General features: G+C 37.6%; 1 protein-coding gene across 2 annotated transcripts in view; it reads right to left on the reverse strand.

Moving 5' to 3' along the window:
• The window catches only part of MAP3K1 (mitogen-activated protein kinase kinase kinase 1), a 77,983-nt gene that overhangs the window by 30,529 nt on the left and 34,171 nt on the right, over nt 1-13,283 (reverse strand). For both annotated transcript variants that reach the window (XM_082621015.1, XM_082621016.1), the window contains exons 2-6: nt 6,756-6,906; nt 5,906-6,106; nt 1,773-1,973; nt 1,232-1,348; nt 706-854 (exon numbers count right to left, since the gene is read on the reverse strand). In XM_082621015.1, coding sequence (XP_082477141.1) covers nt 706-854; nt 1,232-1,348; nt 1,773-1,973; nt 5,906-6,106; nt 6,756-6,906 — 819 coding nt within the window. The remainder of the gene's footprint in view (nt 1-705; nt 855-1,231; nt 1,349-1,772; nt 1,974-5,905; nt 6,107-6,755; nt 6,907-13,283) is intronic.

The following is a 13,283-nucleotide window of genomic DNA, read 5'->3' on the forward strand; positions in this document are numbered from 1 at the left end:
TCAGATCCTTCAGGGTTATGAGTTTATTCTTATCAGCAGCTAAGTGATGGAAAAGTTTGAGAAGCACTGCAGATTTTAATTAACAACTATGATTAACAGCTACTGTATCTCTTAATTACAACTGATTAGTCTCTTTGTTCAGAAGAGCCTGCTTATGTTCTCACATGTAAAATAGGCTGTAATGAGGATTCCCTGCGAGTATCTATGAGAGAAGTAGTGATGTCATGAAATTTAAACATCCTATATTTGAAAGTGATTCTGGATAACCACTTTGCCTTGTACATAATTTATTTATATCAAAAAATTATAGACATATTCTTTATATAATGCCTCAGGTTCATTATCTGCAAAAGTGATAAAACCTACCTAATGAGACCAACATATTAGGTGCTTGGCACAAAGTAATGATGATAAGCAGTAGCCACTTATTTTATACCTGCCACCTGATTTTTCTTGTGAAATGCACATTTATTATATTCTGATATTTAAGGTGCCGTTTTCAACACTGTAGTTTTCAGGACAAAATATCCAAATATATATACTTAGATGACCTTTACTATTTTTTACCCTTGATTTTACCTTGAAAGTCAAGATTCAATAATTAAATCATTTTAGAGCAACTTAACAAGTATATATATAAAAATTATCCCTAAAATTAAAAAGTAACACTGGATTAATGCTTTTAATTCCTTAAAAAGTACTAACCTGTTTTCTGAACTAGATGTAGAAGTGCTAGATGATGACAATGTATGAGAATTTGACATGCGTGAAACAAACTTCTGGATGGTGTTACGAGATGGAGCTTTGATCCTTGAGCTACGCCTACTGTGATATTTCTGGAACAAACTCTCAACCTAACATTGAAAAAAGACAGTAACAATGACATTTGTGCCATAATATACATAAGAAGAGTTCTAGAGATTGAATTATTTGCCTTTTATTTTTTAAGTTTTTCACAAAGCCAATTTAAGGGCTTCAAAAATAAGAATACATATAGCTTACTAAGGATAGTATTTTTACAGCAGGTCAGTGTTTACTTTTTTTTAGAAGGAAAAACTAGTCAATAGACTATAAGAGAACTATTTACAAACATCAAGTAATCCTTACTTACATACCTTCACACCTTTAAAATGACCACTGTCTATTTAAATTTAAAGCTCATGGAAAAATGTGAGGAATATCATAAAAATCTGTAGACAGTTTTACTGTAAAGCATTTATTAAAAAATTACCTCAAAATTCTTTAAAGTTTTTCTCCATAACATTGGGTCTGAAGGTTCTAGCTGAAACACTCGGAGCATAACAAATAGTAGATGAATACAAAATGTTCCACGCCCACAGCTGCAGTTCTAAAGAGTTAAAAAAAACAAACAAACCTATAGTTTAATAAATCTGTGTCCTATTAGAACTCCTAAGTTGATCACCTTTAAATATTTCCAAGTTTATTATACTAAACTTTCTATAATTTTCTTCATTATCCTATATAATAAGATATATAAGGATACGCAAGAAAAGCCTACAGCTATCTCCATGAATTAATCGCTTATTTTTGGTTTATTAAAAAGACCAAATTTGTATTCTGAAGTATATTAAATCATAGTAAAACCCTTCATAAACACATTAAATAAAAGTGTTTATTAGTTCCCAAAATATAATTTGAATTCTCTTTAGTTTACTAAAGAGAATTACACAACTGATCTAAATTTAAGAATGTTACAGTGCATAGAGTTAGTACCAGATCCTAATAAAATGTAAAATGGTGACAATTCCTACCTGAGGCCCAATAAACACCCGGTATTTATTGTCTGGACTGTCTCCTCCGATCAGGAAGGAGTTGGGCCCTATTTGCTGCAGTAAGTACAGCCTGGCCCGCATCACTTTGTTTACACGGCGGTTTGTTTCCTCAGGGCTGTATGGTGAGAAGCCATCTGGTGAAGGGGCTCTTCGAGGTGGTGTGATTCTCCCGCTCTGAAACTTCACAACATTTAAAAATTAGGGGACTTCCCTGGTGGCACAGTGGTTAAGAATCCACCTGCCAGTGCAGGGGACACGGGTTCGAGCCCTGGTCCGGGAAGATCCCACATGCCCCAGAGCAACTAAGCCCATGCACCACAACTACTGAGCCTGAGCTCTAGAGCTCGCAAGCCACAACTTCTGAGCCCACGTGCCACAACTACTGAAGCCCGCGCGCCTAGAGCCTGTGCTCCGCAACAAGAGAAGCCACCGCAACGAGAAACCTGCGCACCGCAAAGAAGAGTAACCCCCGCTGGCTGCAACTAGAGAAAACCCAAACACAGCAACAAAGACCCAATGCAGCCAAAAAGAAAATAAAGTAAATTTTTTAAAAAATTAAGCAATGCTTTAAAAAAATAAAAATAAAAATTAGGTAAATTGCTCACTTCTCCATTAGAAAAAAGTTACCTAAAAAAGGCCATAGCCGACACCAGGTTTTTCATATTCTGAAAAAAGGCCTCAATATATAATATGATGGGACAAAATGTATTTTGCAAATGCATCTGTCTGACATACTCGTTATGAGTAAACTTCTAAAATCTGTCATCCCTGTAACTAAAAATAAATCTTTGGCCGAGAGAGACAACCATGTGGTAATTTTACGAATTACTATATAAGTATTTGACTTCTTTGAAAAGTATTACGTAAATCAAAATAAAAAGCACAGAAAATTCGCCTTATAAGCAGGTAAAATGATTTGTTTCTAGTGATAAAAATTAAGCATCCAATTTCCTGGCTTCCACTTAAGGGATTACTAAATGCTCTTTTGTGACTGGTAATTTACAAACAGCTGCATGGAATTCCCCCCATGGTACACTCTGTAGAGAACTAGTGGCAAGTGACTCTTCCCAGATTAAGACATCTCACTGGAGGCTGATAAAAACTCTCCTGTGGTGAGGGTGATATATGTTGCTCTCACTCCACTTCACTAATTCCCCTAGAACTTGGTCTTTCCATCAGTACCCAGTGGAAATTCTAGTTCTTTTTGATGCCTAACTAAATAGTTAAAAGGTAATAAAAGTTGGCGAGAAAATGAAGCAATTGGAAGCCTCATACAGTGCTGGTGGGAATGTAAAATGGTGTAGCTGCTTTGTGAAACATATGATCCAGCAATCCCATTCCTAGGTATATACCCAAGAAAAATGAAAAGATATGTCCATACAAAAATGTGTACAGAAATGTTCACAGTAGCATTATTCATAATAGCCAGAAGTGGAAACAAAATGCCCATCAACTGATAAGTGAATAAACAAAATATGTATATCCATACAATAGAATATTATTCTACAATTAAAAATGAATGGAGTGGGCCTCCCTGGTGGCGCAGTGGTTGAGAGTCCGCCTGCCGATGCAGGGGATACGGGTTCGTGCCCCGGTCTGGGAGGATCCCATATGCCGCGGAGCGGCTGGGCCCGTGAGCCATGGCCGCTGGGCCTGCGCATCCGGAGCCTGTGCTCCGCAACGGGAGAGGCCACAACAGTGAGAGGCCCGCATACCGCAAAAAAAAAAAAAAAAAAATGAATGGAGTTATACCATGGATGAACCTTGAAAACATGATGCTAAGTGCAAAAAACCAGTCACAAAAGACTATACATATTATATGATTCCATTTATATAAAATGTTCAGAATAGGCAAATTATATATAGTCAGAAAGTAGATTAGTGGTTGCCTAGGGCTGGGGAGAGACTGCTAATTAGCCTGGGGTTTCTTGTTGGGGTGGTGAAAGTGTTTTAAAATGTATTGCAGTGATGGCTACAACTACGTGAATACACCAAAACTCAATGAACGGTACAATTTAAACAGGTGAATTGTATATTATATGAATTATATCTTAATAAAACCATTATTTTTTAATGGGCAATTACTTAAAAGTAAAACAAAGACAAGTACACATGCATCTGCTATTGGACTTGCTAAGTATTCAGACTATGGATATGCTCAAAGATGTGCAAAATGATGTATGCATTAAAAATATTTTTGCAGCATTGTTTTTAGTAATGGAGTTAAGAAGGAATATAAATGTCCATTAGGATGTAGTTCACCAAATAAGCCATGATTTATCCAGATAATGAAATGTTAAGTAGCTGTTATAAAGAATGAGGAAGTAACTTTGTCTAGCACATATCCCAAAATAGGGGGAGGGGGAGGGGAGACACAATTCTGTATTTACTTGTGGTAGACTTTTACTTTGATGGCCCCCATGAAGCACACCTCCCAGTATTTACACTCTTCTGTAGTCCTCTACCATGTTGATTCTTGATTTGGGCATGTAACTGGCTTTGGGCAATAAGGCATTAGTAAACATGATGCAAGTAGTGGCTTGATAAGAGCTTCCACGCTAAGATTTGCCCTCTTGAATCACTTTTTTTTTTTGGACTTAGAAATTTATTGTCTCATAGTTCCAGAGGCTTGAAGTCCAAGATCAAGGTGCTGGCAGGGTTGGTTCCTTCTGAGGGCTGTGAGAGAGAATCTGTTCCTTGTGCTTTCCTAGCTTGAAACACTTGTTGCAACCCAATTTCCATACTGTAAGAAAGAGATGCCAACAGCCCCCAACTGTTCGAGGTGAAGCACCAGATATGTGAGTGAAGAAGCAGTCTTGGATATTCCAGCTTCTGCAGATGCCATGGGGAGCAGACATAAGCCACTCCTGCTGAGCCCTGCCCAATTTGTAGATTCATGAGCTAATAAATGATCCTGTTTTGAGCAGCTAATTTAAAGGTGTGTCCACATAAAGCCAATAAATACTATTGAGAATTTTGGGCTTTACTGTAAAAATTTTTTACTTAAAATTGACTTTCTGAAGTATTTATATGCTTTAACAACTGTGAGGAAAACCAAGTCTCCCCTTGTGGTCACTATATCTCAGTCATTTTGCCATTCACTCATTTGTTCAAGGTTAGAATGTTTAACTTGCTTTCTGCCAGTGGAAGTCTGTCTGTCTCTCTCAGAGGATTAGCACCTATCTTTTTGTAAGTCTCTTTGATGTCTGGCTCAATACAGAAGACACCTACATTCTCATCTATGCTTCTGCATTCAATCTGCTGTGATACAGTGTTTTGGTTAAAGTACATGAAGAAAATCTGGCCTCACACAGATATGTATTTGGAAAATCCTTTTCAAATAATGATGAATATTCTTCTTTGATACTACATCAAAGGAGTGGTTTCCTTAAAGGAGGCTGTAATGTGGAATCTGAAACCACATAAACAAATTTTTCCTACTGTTACATTAAAATCTAGATGGTTTATTTTATATACTTGGAATGGATCATTTACTAAAGAATGATTTTGTTTCATCATTCACTGGTCATATGGAAAATTCTGGTTCACTAAGTTATGCAGATCTTCTAAAAGTTCATACATTTCATTGTGCAATATACAAAAAAATCACATTTGATAATATCACTGGCCTATAGAAAAGTCTAAGTATTGGGAAGCTTTCAAGCTTACAGTGGTGGATATGAGTTTTCCAAAACTCTTAATTTTTGCTTGAAATCTCAAATTTTACCACTAGTGAAGAAACATATCAGTTGTTTTCCTTGAAGTGAGTCTTACTTAATTCTTCTTAAGGGAAATGTTTGCCAAATACCCAAGTGAAGAATACAGTTTCTGCTGTCATAGCTTTAATTCAGGCAAATTCACCAGCAGTTTTACCCACCATTGTAAATGTCAATGCAGTAAAAGAGGCAAATAACATCTCAGTTTTATTACAAAATTAGTTTTGACCTAATGGATCCACAGGAAGCATCTCAGGGCAGGTTCCCCCAAGCAAGGGTCTGTGGGCCATACTTTGGGAATTGTTGCTCTAATAGACGGCTAGCCAATCTTTTCCGTGTTATAAATAAGTTTAAAGATTGTAGAAACTTAACATATTTGCTAAAACATTAACTTACAGGCACCGGGGAAACTTTTTTTCTCCTTACTCCTGGAGATTCAGATTTCACTGTGCGGCCTGATGGGGAGCTGCCAGGGGAAGGACTGCGTCGGCCTTTGGGAGCTGAGGAAGCAGCGCTTGCCTGGCCCTCTCCTTGAGACTCAGCTGCCAAGGTATTAATTTCAGATCCATCTCCTTTAATAGGGATTGGTTTTACCACCTAAATTAAAATGCCAATATTTTTATTAGTTAAAAAATAAAAAAAATAAGTAAATTTGAACATCAGACTAAGGCATGAGCTCAGTGAGTTTTTTATTATGCAGTATTATACAAACACAACAGACAATATATCAGCTTCTCTTTATTATTACTTTAAGCCATAAATGAAGACTATTTTTTACCCATACAGATTTTAGTCATTTAGGCTTTATCAACTAAATGTTGATAATACATAATACATTTTAAAATGTTGTCATACATGATTTTAGAAGATTTGGAATTAAGATCCTTAGATCCTACCTTAGAGATAAAACATCAAAATAAAATTGGAAAAATTGCTTTTCTTTTTTAAGTACAATGTAAATCTCTAATTAAAGGATTTTAGATACTGACATTAGAGGGCAGTGTTGCTTTAAGCATGACCTCTCCCACTCAACCAAAGGGATTAGTTCTTAGAACAGTTTAAGTTGCTTAATGAGAATAGTTTTAGCTATGTTTTGTTCAAGTGTCTAGAAAATATCAAGGCAAATAAAACCACTGCATTTAAAATGAAGAAGAAAAAAAAGCTTACAAGAGGATCTATTTATGCTTAATTTTTCATTTCCTCCTATGCTTTCTTCCTTATTAGCAGGTAACCCACAGTCACTCACCACAGGGCCTCTCCTGTTTCTCCTTTCCAGCCATTCGTGCTTCCAGGCTGGCATACAGGTTGCCTTCAGTTTCTCCCTGATCATTCGTTCTTCTGGGCGATCGTCCATCTTGTGCAACCCCTTGAGAGTTTCTTTATTCTCCATCTCACGCCTGAAATGGAAGGAGAATGAGATTTATATATGAAAAAAAATTTCCAAGAACAATATGGTTCTATTTCATACTTTCAATGGACATGTAACTAAAAAGATAACTGCTAAAACCCCCAAATGATTTAAGCAAGATATGAAAATATCATTGTGAATCACATTATATTGTTGAAATTATAACATGGATAGTGTTGAATGTTGCCTGATAACATGAGTTTAATAATATTAGCCTTTAAAAAGAAAGGTTCTGGGCTTCCCTGGTGGCGCAGTGGTTAAGAATCCACCTGCCAATGCAGGGGACACGGGTTCGAGCCCTGGTCCGGGAACATCCCACATGCCGCAGAGCAACTAATCCCGTGCGCCACAACTACTGAGCCTGTACTCTAGAGCCCGCGAACCACAACTACTGAGCCTGCATGCTACAACTACTGAAGCCCGTGCGCCTAGAGCCCGTGCTCTGAAACAAGCACCACAATGAGAAGCCCACACACCACAACGAAGAGTAGCCCCCGCTCACCACAACTAGAGAAAGCCTGCACACAGCAATGAAGACCTAACACAACCATAAATAAATAAATTTATTAAAAAAAAAAGAAAGGTTCTATTTAGAAGGTGCAGGCTTACTAGTAATATTAATGCAGACCTCTGTTTCTAGGTAGTTAATAAAAAGCATCCTAAGACATTAAGCACTGCATTAACAAATACATTCATGAAAACTGCACCGTTTCTAATTACACCATTCTAACATACTCAAGTATATAACAGACAAATATTTAGAAGAGTATTTCACTACTATTTATCCCAGGAATTCCAACAATTTAAGTCAATATAGATAAAATCTGGTGGATATGCTCATTTGCTGAAATCAGCTAAATATTTAATAAGCTAGGTGAAACCTAACCACATCTTCTGTGATCCCACAATATTTTTTCAACACCTCAATGATTAAATTTGTTTTCTCAGAACATGATATAGTACTTGGGGTACTCCATATATAAATAGTAAAAATGACCTGGTACAAACATTTTGACCTTTACTCCATAATATATTGTGGAGTTACCATAATAAAATAACCTGCAGGCTGGTAACTTTTGAGAACTATTTCTACAAAGCCTAATAGGTAAAACATTCACTAACTTCAAAATACACTCATATCCATACATGGATATATGCAACACACAATATATACAGGCATGGGTTTTAAAACTGGTTCACAAGGAAAGAGTTAAAGCAACTGCATTCTGGGAGAAGTAACAATTTTAAAAATACTAAGCTAACTTCAGTAACTATTTTGGAAATTCTGTAAAGCTACAGAATAGTTATTTTTTTACACTGATAGGAAAAGGAAATACTCAAGGAAATACCAGAGATGATAACTGCAAGCTTACCAAAAAGTCAAATTTAAACTCCTCTAGGAATTTTCCAGCTAATCATAACTATAAAGCAGCAGTATTTGCAAAGAACCAGCCAAAAAAAAAAAAAAAAAAAAAACAACTCAAAGAGCAAGACAAAAAAAACCTACTTAAAACTAAATATGCACTAGAAAGGAAATAACAGTTAACTGGTTTTACTTAAGCATCAACACTGTGAGGGGAGTGAAAACCAGTATGTTTAAATACCTCTGTGCCAGAGACTGGCCTAGATATTTTTAGTAATGCAAAGAACACTAACATTTGAAACTTGCAAAGGGGCATTAAGACCATATAGTAAAATATTTCCACCACGGAGGTACAAAAACTGTCACAAAGAAAGGTAATATGGGAGGGAGGGAAGAAGGAAGGGAGGGAAGGAGGGAGGAAGTTGATTTTATTATTTACTTATAAGTGTTTGGCTGTTTTTCCTTCCCTAAATATATCATGAAGTGTAAATGTTAGGGGTGGGTCAGAGGAAAAGGGAGGGACGAGAGGCTAAGGAAGGGAGGGAGGAAAGGGAAGGGGAAAAGTAAGGGAGAGGGAAAGAAGGCGGGGAGGGTAGAGAGAGAGAAATACTCTCTCAAAACTTCATCCTGCTCAGTCAATACTTACCCAGGGAAGCTCAGATTTATAGGCAATCAAATTCATGGGCTGACCGCATACTACAAATTCACTTACAACTCTGGTTTGAAAAGCACTTTCCCCCCTGTAACAATGTTGCAAGGCATGGCTTAGGTTCCCAGGCTAGTAAGTCCCATTGTAGAACTGCAGTGCATTTTTACACCAGATGGTGCAGCACTCCCTGACAAAGATGCTTATCTTCCCCTGGTCCTAGATGTCTCTCCTCCCCCAAATTTGTTTTATGAGCATCTCTTCTCAATTCTGTATTTTCAGTGTCTTTTCCCTAGTACCCGCTCAAACACACAGAGAACTCTCCTTATCTAAACAAATCTTCCTGGATGATGTGGCTTCCTTAAAGTCAGTAGGATTTTCCCCTTTCCTTTCCACTTGTTTTCAAACTACTGTCCTCTTTCAAACCAATTCCTTATTATAAATAATAGAGGATAAACATACTAATAGCTCAACTTCTGCACACAGCTAAGATGATTTCTTTAGAATAAATGCCCTGAAATGGAATTGCTGGGTCCAAATGTACACAAAATTAAGACTTCAGGTAATACCGACAAATTATTTTCAAGAAAACAGATCTTCCATTCAAAACACCCAGGCCAAGTTGCCAACTTAGTTGGTCTGAACTAGCAACAGCTTCTTCACTTTGAATCTTACTCCAATCCAGGCTTCACAGAGCAGCCAAGGTTACCTCCCCCATTAAAACCCTCTCTGGTGGCTTCCCCCTGGGCTTAGACTAAAATCCAGAATTATGGCCTGTGAGGCCCTGCATCATCCAGTCTTACCTCAACTGAAGTCACCCAGACCGCCCACCCCCTTCTGTTGTTTCTTTCACTGCCTGGCTCCAACATCTTTCCTGCTCGGGTTTTTTGCTCAGGCTGTTTCTTACTTGTCTACTTTTTACCTTGTTCATTTCTACCCACTCTTTGGCTTTTCTTCAACTCCTTACAGACCTTCACAATCTCAAATTAGGAATCTCGAGTTCCACTCTTTCACAGCTCTGTGCTTTTGCTTTAAAGCGCTCATTGCAATTTGCAAACCTATAAACCACCGCAACCCCCAAAATGTAAGCTCCACAAAGGGAGGGAACAGTGAGTGTTTCATCCATGGCTATACAACCAACATCTAACAATGTCTGGCTTACAATAGGTATTAAAACAAATATTAAATGAATGATCATTTACTAACATCTTTGGCAGCTCTAAGGATCTTCCTAGTTTTAAAATTTAATGATTACTCATGTTAATCTTTTTACAGTTCTGTATTTAATTAAGACCCAGTTTGTAACTTAGATCTTATTCAGTAGAACAATTTTTGTTGTTCCTAAATTGATCTGCAAATATAAACCTAAGTGTTTTTTCTAATGTCTTCATAAGTAATAACTATATATCATTAATTCTAAAATGTGTATTTTTTCACATTAAAAAAAAAAATTACCCCGCCTAAGGAAGGCAGCTAGGACCGGACCCTCAGCATGTCCTCCTGGAGCCCCGGCTCTGCCGAGCCTGCCAAGGGGGCCCCTGGTCCCGGGCCCCATTGCGACCTCCTCCACTAAACTTGTATAAACTTTCCTTTCTTAGTTCAACTTTCCCATGCCTGTGCCTCACATTTTAATATCTCTGAAATCTGAATGCCTTTTAGAATCAAATGCTGTTATAATTTATGGACAGGGTTTTAAAAATTTCTTCATGGTATAGAAAATAATGGTACAATTTATAACCAATGGAATCTTAGATTCAATGAAATATACAGTAAATTCTATTCTACTTGACAGGAAAAAAAAAAATCATACCTACTTAGCTTCATTTATCTCTGAAACGAAAACCAAACTGGGAAGAAAAACAAGTTTTTCTTACATACTTACCGTTTTGTTATAACCTTAACATATAGTCTTCACAGATCAGACATAAACAGGGTTTTTATTTTTACCAGCTATGTGTGTATGTCTGGATGTATATAGCAGTGATTAGTCATCTTATCCAATTAATATCATAGCTATAGCAGGAAAGTTGTTTTGTTTTTTTTTAAACACAAACTAATCTAAACAGACAGTTGCAAAATCACTGTGAGATTAGAGGGCCTCTAATCCATTTTGGTTAAACATGAGTAAGAGAGTTATTCTTGCCCTATCTAGTACCTAGAACCATACTTCTTATTTTAACTAAAATAGTAGCTTGTATATTTGACTTTTGAGCAAAACAAACATATATATTTTGAGAAACTACTTTGAAGACCTAATAAAATTGTATTCAGATTAACTATGAGAAACTTAACATTGTTACAGATTAAGCTTTATCCTCCTTCCCTATTTATTTAGAAAACATGAGGTTTCTTGCTTTTTTTGGTTTCTAAACATTCCTCAGAATGAATCTGTGATTGACCTAGAGCTTCAAAAAGCCTTTTCCCCCTGAGGTTAGGTTTCTAGTTTAGACTCTTTCTAGACGTACAGAATTTACCTGCTATAAAACGAGATGCTTCAATGGCCCCTTCTCAATGAAGCCACTCAGTCCTGCCTTTATCTGACCCACTGTGGTACCAGCCATTGTTGATTAGACTGCCACTCTTGTAGCTCTCCCCCACCTGTTTTCTAGGAGATGATTTTTCCTTAGTTCTGTTTCTCACACTCTGACTAACCTCACTGGTATCATATACTAGACCCTCTTCCTGGAACCCCTTAAATGCCAGCCATTGCCCTCTTCTCACAGCACTAAAATACTCTCTTCTTAAGCACACCAAGATATTTCACATCTCTCTTGTCTTTGCAGAAGATTTATATCCTGCAAGGAATACACCTTTGTCATCTCATACGCCTTCAGTAAAGAATTTCCTACCACCATTCTACAGCAGTTAGCCATTCCCTCCCCGTGTGCTAGTATTAATTATCATACAGCATAAACTCAAGTATTTGTTTAAATATCTGCTTCCCTCACCACACTGGGAGCTCTTCTGGGACAGGCTGCCACATCTTATTCATTCTTCTATCATCAGTGCCAAATGTCCTGGACAGGCCACGAAAGGCACCCTACAAGAAGCCAGAGGGCCTATCCAGCCATAGCCAATTCCTCTTCCCAGGGTGGTGTCTGACACCCGGGGCACCATGCTTTATATATTTGAACCCATCCTGCAGTCCACAGCTGGCTGGTGTAAGAATGTGCCCTGATCCAAACACCCTCTACACTGGATGGTGCTATACATCTTAACCAGACCTTCTCTCTATGGAAGTTTGAGTACAAGATACATGGAGAGTGTTATGGCAGGAAGAATGGCATCAAAATAGAGAAGAAGAGCCAAGTAGTAAATAGGAGCAATGAGCCAGAAATAAGGCAGAAGAGAGAGAAATTAGTCAGAGGGAAGATGTAGTTAGAGACAGGGAGAAGGGAATAAGCAATAAACATAAGAGTTGTACCTGGGTCCCCTGTCCATGATGTCAGCCAGCTGGAGCTACTTTTACACATACCTCCCCAGGTGGTGAATCACCGTGTCCTCCAGAGGCCACATGTATGTGCAGAAACTTCACGGGTCCTTTATTTTGCACTGAAATAAACCCTAACATGTCTCTCTTCCCTGCAACCCCGAAGAGCCGGATGAAAACACGAACTCAGCACATTCCCTGGCACACAAAGGACATTCGATAAACACTGAAAAACAGAATCCTACAAGTTTACTATAATTTCTTTAAGGTATTTCTTAAATGGTTCATCTTTAGCATGAAAATATAATGTTAGTCAACAACTAGTGATCGGAGAAGTAACTGCCAGACTTATGTCATAACAGAAAAAGTGAATGTTATGTGTCAGGCAAGGTGTTAGGTGCTTTACGGGTATTATTAACTCATTTCATCTTCCCGACAACCCTATCAGGTCTTTACCATCTGAGGTCTGGAGAGGCTGGGTTACAAGCCCAGGGTCACACAGTTTTAAGTGGTAGGAAGAGGCTTCAGACCCCACTCGACCTGACTCTGAAGCCTGTGCTCTTCACTGGTCTAGCAGGTCACTGTCAAATCTGATTTTGTTTTTACAGCGAGTCAGCATCAGTCAGCATCTAAGTTGATATCTACTTGATCAGGATTCAAAGAAGTTTAAACAAGTTTTTTAAATGGTGACTTTCGTTATAAGAATTAAAGAAGCACATTAACTTTATTCATTAGTAGAGTACGTCACTGTAATAGGAGTAACAAAGACTATAATGATTATATGAAACCTTTCTGGAAATTAATGGGGTTTAACCTTAGTATACATAAAGATTTCCAGAACAGTTTAGATTATGGATAACTTTATTTAGAGAGAATCTCAATTCTCTCAGTGTCCAAGCAATCTCAAAGAATCCTGGAAAATGCACT

This window comes from Mesoplodon mirus (genome assembly GCF_964341445.2).
Source record: "Mesoplodon mirus genome assembly, chromosome: 5".
In the NCBI taxonomy this organism is placed as follows: domain Eukaryota; kingdom Metazoa; phylum Chordata; class Mammalia; order Artiodactyla; family Ziphiidae; genus Mesoplodon; species Mesoplodon mirus.